General features: G+C 52.9%; 1 protein-coding gene across 2 annotated transcripts in view; it reads left to right on the forward strand.

The window, feature by feature from the left end:
* Positions 1-11612, forward strand: part of IFT140 (intraflagellar transport 140) — an 87853-nt gene that overhangs the window by 33372 nt on the left and 42869 nt on the right. For both annotated transcript variants that reach the window (XM_019713165.3, XM_019713166.3), the window contains exons 14-18: positions 1355-1472; positions 4388-4518; positions 6307-6475; positions 8030-8161; positions 11168-11367. In XM_019713165.3, the coding sequence (XP_019568724.3) occupies positions 1355-1472; positions 4388-4518; positions 6307-6475; positions 8030-8161; positions 11168-11367 (750 nt within the window). The remainder of the gene's footprint in view (positions 1-1354; positions 1473-4387; positions 4519-6306; positions 6476-8029; positions 8162-11167; positions 11368-11612) is intronic.

Raw genomic sequence — 11612 nt, forward strand, 5'->3', positions numbered from 1 at the left:
GAGCAACAGGCACACCAGTACCCACCCCCGGGTTTCTAACAGCATCTCCAAAAAACGGAACCAAGGTCCTTGGAGAAGTGGCTGATTTTAGGACTGAGGCAGGAAATGTAACAAATGAGCCTGGAGCATCTTAAGTGTCAGACAATAAGAAAGTGCTTAGAGAGAGCGAGAACAAAAAAACAGAATACAATGATGGGGTGTGTCAAAGGGACCTTGGATCCAACTGAAAGAGCTCCCAGGGGCCAAAGCTGGAACAATTTGAGCAACAAAATAAATAGAATAACATTGTATTGTAACCCAGAGTAGTAAATAAATATCTATGAGTTCATACTGATAGAAATGAGTGATGGAACAAGTTAATAAATAGAGAAGAGACAAATCTATACAGAAGAATTCCAAATAATTTACATAGACTCTCCTCCCTCATGGAAGGGAGCAGAACTCCCCACTCCGTTAATGGGGCCTGCACCTGGTGGTGTCCTTCCAAAGGGGACAGTATAGGGAGGGGGGAAGGAGTGACGTTACAGATGTGACTCCAGACTGGAGACACCAAAGTCAACATCTCAGAGATGAGTCGTGTCAGTGGCCCAGACCCCTGATGTGACGTGTGACAGTGGCACTGTACCTCTGGGGTCTTCTCCTCAAACCCCCACCCCAGTCTAATCATGGGGAAAACATCAGACACATCCCAGTGGGGGGACACGCTACGGAACACCTGACCAGCCCTCAAAACTGTGGAGGCATCAAAAGCAGGAGAATCTGAAACATGATCCCAGCCAATGGGACCCACAGGAGACGCAATGACCAAACGTCACGTGGGTCCTGGGACAGGAACCGAGGATATGTAAATGAAGTTAAAAAAATACACAAAAAATCATGATGAGCTACCACTATAAACCCAGCATTGTTTCCATTGGTAGCAAAGTAGAACCAACTAAACAGGAGGAATTAAATAAAGTTTAGTTCATGTGGTGGAGAACTATGCAACTGTTACAAATGTAATGAAACAATCCTTCTGAAAGGAAAGATCACAGACCTACCTCAAGGGGAAAGATAAGGGCAGAGCAGCATTTTAAATAAGCCTACTTTGTGTAAGAACAGGGGGAAGAGGATTCATATTCACATTTGCTCAGAAGGACGGAAGAACTTTAGGAACTTTTAGAAACTCAGCCTGTATTCTGAGCCTGGCGGATTCCCACCGGCCACAGGGAACCCCAGGGTGAGAGCAGCTGGGCCACTGGGGGACTCCGCGTTCTGTGAGCAAAGGTTTCTGCTCCCTCGGAGAGGGAGAAGCGGGTGCTTGCTCTGCACGGTGAGCCTGGGGTTTGCACTGACGTCCTTCCCCTCCCTGCAGAGAAGCAAAGGTGCACTGCAGCTGCAAGAACCTGGCCGAGCTGGTCCCTGGAGTGGGGGCCATTGCGTCACTCAGATGCAATGCCAACGGCACCAAGATAAGCATCCTCCTCAGCAAGGTGGGTGCCGCGGGGGGGGAGGCTGGGGGGGCTGCCTCTGTTCCTCCTCCTTCAGGCTCCTGTCTGTTAGTCGCTGCCTTTCGACTCCACTCCGTGCAGCATTTTGTGTCCCAGCTCCCCTTCCTCTTCTTCTTTTGTCCCCCCTCCGGGGTATCCCCTCGTGCCCCCCACCTGTGTCCTCTGCTGCCTGGTGCCCTCCTCGTGCTCCTCACCTGCATAGCTTCTGTCCTATCTCTCCATTTCTTATTTCGTCAGAAACAGTGGTTTCTTCTCTGCAAAGAAGAAGAAACCACTTCTCTCTTCTGTCTCACCTCTTCTCTTTTCTGCCTCTTCTCATCGCCCAACTAAACTCTCGACCCGAGGGGGTGACAGGACACTTGCAGGCACCTTTGAGCCTCTTACGTAGAGATGGAGTGACGTCATGGTGTTGGTGGCCGCATGGTGGGTCTGAAGGGCAGGTGACGGAGGGCAGGGTCGCCCTGTTCTAGGTGGGCGGTGCCCTACGCGCCTCTAGCATTTGTTGGTGTTTTCATTCACGTGTCTGTTTATTTACGAGTTGATTATGGATTGGCTTCCATGTACCAGGCATTTTGCTGGGCACTGCAGATCCAAACTGCTCAGTTAACAAGAGCACTCGGTCCCTCTCCTGTGGACAAACAGACACCGATCAAAGAATGAGACAAACGTACATTTTTATAACCCTGGTGAGAGCTGGGAGGACCGTGAGCCGTGCCAGGAGAGCGAGTAACAGGGCAGAGTCGGGGTCCAGGGAGGTCAGGAGGCTCCCAGATGAGGTGAGGGTTGAGCCAACCTGTGAGGGCACAGTGGGGGCGCGGCCTAGTCAAGGCCCGGAAGGTGAATCTGCTGTCACGGGGCGAAGCTAAGGCTGGCACGGTCGGTGGCCCATCACACAGACTGACCCTGACGCAGGGGTGGAGGCGGGAGTGTGGTCTTTCTAGAGATGTTACTAAATGGTGGGTGAAGGCACCCAGGGTGCCGAAGTCCCCTTGGCGCCCTCGCAGCCATTCCCAGGGCTTGGGGCTTGAGTGGCTGTGGGTCGGGAGGGCGGAAGCTGGCTGTAACACTCGAAGCTGGGCAAGGAGTCCTGTTTCTGTGTGCTGAGTTTGAAGCATTTGAGAGGCAGCAAGTGGGCAGTGAAAAACACAATCCTGGGTCTCAGAAGGGCGGTCTGGCTGGAGATAGAGGCTCTTGGGTGGAAAAGAGTGGCTGCTGCCAGCAGGGACCAAGGTGGGACCTGGGGAGGCCGAGGGAGTGGCCTGGCTGGGGAGGTGGGGGCGGCCGAGGAGACGAGGAGACAGGGGAGGTCATTGGAGCACCACATGCCAGGAGATCACAGGTCACTCGTTTGTTCAGTATCTGGGCCGGTGCCAGAACATCCACACACAGGAAAGAAATGGGGTCCACGGGCTGTGGGTGGGCCATTTCCAGGGTGCTGGGGTGAGGAGTGGGGACCACTCCCTCTGCAGGCCTGATTCTTAGGGGCGCAGTGAGGTTGAGGGAGGTTAACGCTGATGAGAAGAGGCAGAGAAGGGAGTTGGGAGGCTCAGGGAGAGAAGCGGGGGAGGGGGGGCAGCAAGAGGAGGCAGTACTTGCCTGTGGTAAAAGTAAAAACCAAAAGAGGAACTAGCATAAGGGGGTCTACAGTGACAGGTAGCCCCCACTGGCACTCGCCAGGGGAAGGGGAGTGGGCTTTGGATAGGAAGGGTGGCAGAGAGGGGAGCAGGAGGCCGTTTGAGGTGGATGCAGGCCCCCCCATTCCAACAGGTGGGGTCCAGGGTCTAGAGACTGAACGCTGAGCTGGGAGAGGAGCCGAGCCCATCCTCTGTGTCGCAGAGGTTGCTCCCAGGTCGTCGTTCATTTGTCGTTTTGCCGTGGAATCGTGGTGACTACCAGCCTGTATTTTTATGTCGTCAAACCTACCGATGATTTTAACTTGCGATTTCTGCCCCTGCTCTTAAGCTTACAATATCTTCTTTAGTCTAAAACTTTGGCAAATTTTCATTTTATTGCCTTTCTTTTCTAAAGTACTCACGTCCCATTTACCATTTCAATATCTCCTAAAGTAAAGCTGCTAACAGTCTACCAAAGTTCTTGGCATTTGTTGTCCCTGGAATCCACACAGGTTCCCTTTGCACGGTTTCTTTTGTCCGTGCACATGCCCACCTCTCCTGTGCGAGGATCCAGAAGAAAGGAAAAGAGATGATGGTGATGATGGCGGCAGTCACAGAAGTAGCTGTGGCATATGGTACCTGCCACTTCCTATTTGATAAGCGAGGGGACTCAGATACGTTCCTTGTCCAAGGACGCAGCCAGCTGTGCTATTGCTGAGATCCCTGCACACAGCCCTGACTTGATGGCAGAGTGGCCGGGACTCAGGAAGAACGAACAAGAGAGACACATGCCAGTGGGGTTGGCCGAATACAAGGGAATGTGTGCAGGGAGGAGGGGGTGTGAGCACAGGCGCGAGGCAGGACTCAGAACCCAGAGCCCTTGGGTGATGCCCAGAGGGCGGGCAGCCTCTGTGCAGAACAGTTTCTGAGATGCCCACCACCACCACCCCCGGCAGCTGAATCAGAACTGGTCTGTCAGGATGTAGATTCCATCGTGTTCTTGTGGTTAATCCACCTCAGCTAAGGTGACATGACACGCAAGTCAGTATCGAGAACAGCGAGACAGCTATAGTCGACCTTCACCGTTTTTTAGGGTTTGTTTTCAATTCTCTGAAATGAATAAAGTAGCAATTGAACAACCAGTCAGTGGGATGCATGTAAATTGACATGCAAATTCTGAATGTTGGAAGAATGCCGGCCAGAGTGGGCGTGGGTCACTGGCCCCGCGACGTGTTTTTCTCAGACATGTGGTCACTGGGAGCTTCTGGTTTTCTCTTCCCCTAGGCCGACAACAGCCCCGATTCAAAAATCTGCTTCTATGACGTGGAAATGGACACGGTGACCATCTTCGACTTCAAAACGGGACAGATTGATTGGAAAGAGACATCATCCTTCAATGGGCAGGAAACGAAGAAGTAAGATTGTGGTTTGGGAGGATTTGGTTGAAAAAAATAAATGTTGAAAATGATATTCAGTTACTCATCAACTTCTAGGCAGGTTTTGCTAAGTTATACCTCCGTCTTCAAAAGACCCCAGCAATTACTTACAGTGAAGACAGACACTGAAGCAGAAACACACTGAGGCAGTGGAGATAGATTCGGGTCCTTAATCTGTTTAATAGGTTCTAAGGTTCTAGAATTAGGTTCCGAGGTGTCTACAGAATGGTCCCAAATAACAGGATAGAAATGCAGTGAGCCTCAGACCCATCAGCGTCTCTGATGGCAGGGAGGGTATGTGTCTTGTAGAGAATATATTTCTAGAAAAAACAATTGTCTTTCTTTGGGGAGTTCGTGTAACGTATGTTTGGAGTTCCTTCCTCTACTAAGAAAATATTCGTAGAATTTAAGTGCTGATACTGGCCCTTGTCCTTGGAGCCGCAGCGTGGCCGACGCTCCGATGGGTGTATAGGCTGCAAAAGCGACTACAGAGGCGAGAAGCCCGCAGGCTGATGGTTCAGGGGAGAGCAGACTTTCAGGAAAGGCCTAGCCAGTGCCATTCTCTTCTTTCGCTCCTATCATAGCCCCTACCGTCCCCTGTCCGGCCTTCCCCTCACACTCCCACCTCTCTCCTCACAATCTTTTTCTGGAACCGTCTTTCACCTGGTAGCTTAAACGCACACCTCCTGGGGGCCCCACCTGAACACGCTCATCTTCACTTCTCACCACGTTTGGCTCCACTTCTCCATCTCCAGATGTCCCTGGGGTTGCTTGCCGTCACCTCAAAAAGAGACCCCAACTCAGCCTCATTTCCCAGAGACCCCATTCTGGCCCACAGCACCACTTGTCTGGGTCACCTGGTCTAAAACCCCAGAACTAACCTTGCCTTTAACCCCCACTCTCCATGACTCTTACCCAGTGTTCTTGTTTTGAAATGTCTGTCACCATTTCCCCTTGACTCTGCGCCTGCCATTTGTGCTTCCCTCCCAGGAGATGCAGGAGCCTCGGGGCCACTCACCAGGCTAGTCCTGAGGTGCCCCTGGTGCTCCGTGGGTCCCCAGAAACGCTTTGGTTTGCACCACGTTTGTCTACCTGCCCTGCTTTCTGCTCGGTCCTGGAGCTGTGACATCTGTGAGGGCCGCGGGTTTCCTGTAGGGTCTGGTCCCCGTGTTCCTACACGGCCGCACAGGCACATGGAGCCCGTCCCTGACTTGTCACGTTCCTGCAGGTGGCAGGTGACACTCACTGTCTTCTGTCAGGCGCCTGCCTTCTTTTAAGATCTGATCTACCCTTTGCCTCCCAACCCATTTTGTCTCGCTAAAGTTCTTCATCGCATTCTGGGCCCGTAAAACATGGAGATCTGGAGGTGGGAGGGACCCGGGGTAGGTGCACTACATTACACAGGCCAGGGCTGAGCCTGGAATCCAGGCCTGGAAACTGTCCAGGAGGGGGTGCTGTCCTGCCCCGAGGTCCACCTGCTGGTCCTGCATCAGAGACCCTCCTCCAGACCTCTGGAGCCAAAGCTGCCTCGTCTGTCTCTCTCTCCAGTTAGACTCCACTGGGGCTCTTGCAACCAATTTTTTGAAATCTTGAAGAATATAATCAGACAGGCTGCATCACAGCACGTTGTGCAAAGGGGCACCCAAGTCGGGCAGCCTGGAACTCAGACGTGGCCTCCTGACGCCGACAGGAGACCGGACCGGAGGGGTTTCCGGGGGCTGGGAACAGGAACGCCCTCTCAGTGCTCTGGACGGGTCTCACTTTCAGGAACCACGCCTTTTCGGACGAGAAGCTGGCACACCACGTTCCCGTGAGCCACTTCTGGGATCAGAGCGACCCCAGGCTATTTGTGTGCGAGGCCGTGCGGGAGGTCACGGGAGCCCAGCTGCAGTCCACAGACAGGAAGGTCCACGCCGAGGACAGCGCTGGCCCCACGGTACGGCACCAGGGTTTACACTCGTGGGGACGTGTGTCAGACGTGTGGGCTCACAATCTTAGTAACCAAGTTTCTGGAAAAGTTACAGGGAAATTCACTCACGTGGAGCAGAGCTGTCCCCTGCAGGATGCCTGGGTCCGTCTGTCCCACCCTCACTCAGGGTCATACCCCGTTCTTTATCTCCTCTGACACCTGCTATCTTCTCTTGAGGATGGAGCTCTTTATTGAAACGGTTACTACAAATTAACTCCTTGGTGTCAGCACGTCCTGTGACAGAGGCACTGAAGCAGGGTGCCGACTCCTCATTCATTCCACAACCTGCCATGACCCTCACACAAGGCTGATTCCCACCAAAGTGGCCTCCCTGCCTCAGTCACCACTCTCTGCTCTCCCCACCCCACTCCTCGGGCTCTGCAGGGCCTCTGTCCCCCGTGCTGATGACATTCGAGCCCCATTCCCCCCACCCCACGGGCCAGGACCCTGACACTTTCCAAGTCTTGTGTCTTGTGGGATGTCAAGCGGTCCCTGGGAAAGCCTAGTGGTCTGCTGTGCTTCTCTCCAGCACGCCTCATTCCAAGAGAATTTATACATAGGAGCCTCAGAGGACAGCAGCCCTCTTGCTTTGGGACGCTTATCTCCCTGCCAAAGGAATTTCCCGTCCAGGACAGTAAGAGTTTAGACCCCCAGAGATTATCGACAAGCAGTGTCCATACCCTGAGATTCTCAAGCAAATCCAGTCCTTGGTTCTGACACACTTGAGTGGTAAAATGTGTTAAGATGGCGGGTGTGTCATTGGCTTGAGAGAAGCGAAGACATTGCCAGGGGAATTTTCTTCAAGATAGAGGGCCTGGTGACAAGTCTAGACAAGCCATGAGAATGCGCAAATGGATCATGAGTGAAAGACGGGGGAGTGGACGTGTGAGGGGCGCTTCCTGGCAGTTAGATCACATAGCTCTTTGGTCTTTTATGAAGAAGATGAGGCCTTGTAAGAATTCCCACGGCAAGGAAAGACTCTGGCCCTCCAGGACCTCCTTCCAGAAGGTGCGACGGCCTGGTATTGCTGTTGTGAGTCCCGAGGGACAAAGGACAGGGTCCTGCAGAGTCCCTTGCCTCTTCTCTTATATTCCCTGTTCCTCGAGAGCAGAGGTGAGACTCTTTTTGTCGTCATTGCTCTTAGTGGTTTTTAAATCATTAAAGAAACCAAAGGGCACATCTTTTGAAACACAAGAGCTCTTCTTGAGTTTCATTGCCCAACTCAGTGGGAATGATTCGTCTTTGCTACAAGGAAATCAGTCGGGGAGAGGGGCCGAGCGGCTCTCAAGCCGGGTGAGGCAGATCCTTTGAGAAGATGGCGTCGGTTTTTCCAAAGAGCAGCAGATGGTGATGGAGACTGGTGTGGCTGCCACGTGCCCAGGAGGGTGGGGAGCTGCGTCAGCGTGCGCTCATCCTCTGTTTTCTGTACGTACCCCAGCAGTGAAAATGGGAATTAGACACAAAATGGAAAAGTATATTGCCAGACTAAAACCAGAACAATACTTTTCCCCTCTCTCCCAGGCGGACGTGTTGATTCTGTCCTTCTTCGTTTCCGACGAGCATGGCTTCTTGCTTCAGGACAGCTTCCCCCGGCCTCCCGCCTACCAGTCTCTTCTGGGAATGGAAGTGCCCCATTATTACTTCACCAAAAAGGTGAGAACCCCACGAGCGCCGGGCGGTGTTCTTGGGGGGCCCCCCTCTTGTGCTGGGCTGGGGTCTCCCAGGGGCTCACTGCTCATTAAGCAATGCAAACCGTCTGCTCTGATTTGTCCCCTGAAATTCCAAAGAATATGGGGTCTCCTGTGTTAGGAGAGTCACTCGACGTGGCTTTGCTCTCAAGACAGCGTTGTGCTAAGAAAAAGGGTGCTGGTGTCACTCAAGTGTCCTCCCAGCATTTCCCCTGAAGACGCCACGCCCTGCAGCTTTCCTGTCTCCTTTTTTTTAAATTCCAGCTTCATTTTAAAAATTACGTATTCTTATATCCACTGTAGAAAATTTAGAAGCTACAAATAAAGACCAAAGATGATGTAAATCTCCATAGCCCCAGCCCCCCAGAGATGGTCCCTGGGAACAGGCTGGTGTGTGGTCTTTCAGGAGGTTTCTGCACGTACCCACGTGTGTGCGAGTTACATGCACATACGGTTTTTACGTAAGTTTGTGAGAGAACGAGGTCGTTTCCAGCGCACACATGCACACGCGCCGACAAGGTTACTTTGGACGAGTTAGTTGCCTTCCCTGGGACTTGCTCTCCTCGGCATCACGGCCCCCTGATCTGTGAATGTTATGTGACGAGGTGCGTGTGGGGCTGTGGTTCTGAGGCGCGGCTGAAACTGCACGTTTGATGGTGCACGTGTTCGAAACAATGGATCTGGGCACAGTTGGTTCATACGTCCCTGAGCTCAACACATAAAACAAAATCGTACGGCCGTCGGCACAGTGAACAGTGGATGAACTGACCTTTGCGTGTGTTAAATGGAATTTCTCTGTGAAGATTGGGAAGGGTCTCATGGGACCCCCAAATTCCGGAGTCGACACAGGTTTTCTCAATCCCTTATTTGAAGTAGATTAGTTTCACCAGACTGGCATTTCTCTGAATTTTATTCTTATCTAGTACTCCTGAGGCATTTTCATTTCTCTTTGATTTGAGAACTCAGAAAGTTGTGAGAAACATTTAAATGCTTTCTATCGAGTTTCTCCCCCCATTATTCTCACATTATGGACTTTGGTTTCTCCCACACATTGACGCAGCCTTTTTCTCTCTCGTTTCTCATCACCTCTGCCTGCTCTCCCAGTTGTCCCAGAGAGGAGACGTGTGCGATGCCGTGTACGACGACTCCCCACTTACCCTCTGTCACCTGAACTCGGCCGTTTCCTCAACATCTTTCCTTTATTTTAAGCTCTAGTTGTGTGTGTGTGTGACGATACTTCTCCATCTGTGTGTCCTCTTTCACCAGGTTCAATCAGGGACGTGACGCGGTGTCAGCTTCTCATGGGAGCAGTACGCCTACGTCACTCCACAGAGCTCTCGTCCTGGTCAGGTGTCTATAGTACAGGACACAGTTTGTTTGCCTGCATTTGCCATGTAGGACGTCTTTTTAATTTGACCCTAAGGTTCTTGGGATGAATGGCCACTAAGCCTTGCGTTTCTCTAAAAGCCGCCCTTCTTCTGATGACTGACCTGTAGTCACGTCCCTCGGCCACATCCCGGCCAGCAGTTCCCATCATCCACATGCTCGAGGGTGTGGATGAGAGTCGACTGCCCTGGGGACCCAGCTCCCGCTTGTGGCCCAGTCCCTGCCTTAGCGGAGCTGTGATGAGAGCAGTGACGACAGTGAGTGAAGCAGGGCCTCCGGGCGCTCTTGTTCTCTGAGAATTCCCGTACGTGCTCACGGAAGCAGGGCTCTGATTAGATCGCTGCAAGGTTGATGGACGTCAGGTCCTGCCTTATGGCTATTAAATCACAGCAAGCAGCAGTTCCCCGGTTGTTTTTCCGCACACATTTCTGGAGGTTTCCCACTCAGTGCCAAAACAGCCCAAACTCCAGGCTCCTGCAGCCGACACACAGCCATGAACCCTGAATTTCAGCCGCCCTGGACCGTGGGCCACCTCGGGGCCTTTGCTTATGCTCTGCCCTGTGTATGTGGAAGGGTCTTGCCATCCACACCCAGGTCTGACACATTCTACCAGTGTCTCAAGACCCCGGTCAAGCACCCCCTGACGTTGGGACCGCAGCTGAATTTGAGAAGCAGCAGTGAGATGGAGATGCTGCTGGGAACGGAGTCAGAGGCAGGTGGTGGAGGCAAGCCTTGCAGACGTCAGAGAGTAGCAGCAGATTCAAGACCAGTGACATGCAGGGGGTGCTGGGTCCCAGGAGGGTCGATTATGGCCCCCCCTTTACACAGGGGAGCTAGTGTGGGCACCAGAGAAATGGATCCTACAGAGAGAAAGAAGCAGATGATGCAGAAGACAGGGTTGTACATGTGGGCTCCAGCCTGGAGGACAGCGGGCGGACACAGCACGCAGCAGGCAGGAAGGAAGCCGGCATTTAAGGACGCCAGTCCCCTCAGGAGGTTGTATTTCTGTGTGAGAAGGCCTCAGGCAGCGCACTAAAATCGTGCTAGTGCTGGGGCCAGAGGATGCTCTGTCTTCCTCTCCGCACACCTGTTTGGGAGCTCTGCACTCGGTTGACAGTTCTCCCGAGAAAAACCAGTGGGGGGCGCTCCACTCATCCTGGTTGTCGTTTTGGAAAATTCCACCTGAACTCGCGCTGGCGTTACTTCGTTTTAAGACCTTGTGCATACGTGTGTGTATGTCTGACTTGACGGTAAAAACTCTCTCATTGACAAAACAAACCTGGGAGGGGAGGATTTTCACAGCCATTTAATAACTGTTGAGAAGTTGACGTCGGGGAGGCGGAGGCTGAAACGTGGGCTCCTGCACACGGATGGCCTTAGCTCGTCCGCTGTCTGAAACCAAAGCCAAAAGCTCTGGTAACTTTGAATGAGGACAGGGCGTCTGATAACTTCATTGCATTGGGCAGGGCGTCCCACCGAGTGTCTGCAGAGGGACCCCCAGAGCTGACACAGCTCAAGGAAGAGGCGTAGCGTAGGCATTAACTTTACATGAACAGAGAAGTAAATGGTGCCCTTTGTCGTTCAGCCGGGAGAAGCAGACAGAGACGACCAGGCGGATTCAGGGCACCCCTGCATCCCCCAGATGGTGGGCAGGCGGCCCCTGCGAGACTTCGTGGGGCTGGAGGATTGCGACAAGCCCACCCGGGACACCATGCTCACCTTCAGCTTCTTCGTCGCCGTCGGGGACATGGATGAAGCTTTCAAATCCATCAAACTCATCAAAAGGTGAGGAGTCCCTTCACCGAGACGTCAAAGGGAGGTGTACACCCTTCGAGTATTTTCTCTACGTCTCTCCTCCCCTTCTAAATGCGAGTCCAAGAATCACTAACTTCTGTGATGCTGTCATGCTGTATGTCACTCAGTGAAATGCCGCTGCGCTTGCAGACGCCAGGACACACCTGGCACGTTGCGCCGTCACAGAGTGGTGCATTTTGGGAAGCAGGTGAGCCTGGTTCTCGGCCTCTGCCGTG

This window comes from Rhinolophus sinicus, chromosome 10, assembly GCF_057876585.1.
Source record: "Rhinolophus sinicus isolate RSI-liver-muscle chromosome 10, RSI-T2T, whole genome shotgun sequence".
Taxonomy (NCBI): Eukaryota; Metazoa; Chordata; class Mammalia; order Chiroptera; family Rhinolophidae; genus Rhinolophus; species Rhinolophus sinicus.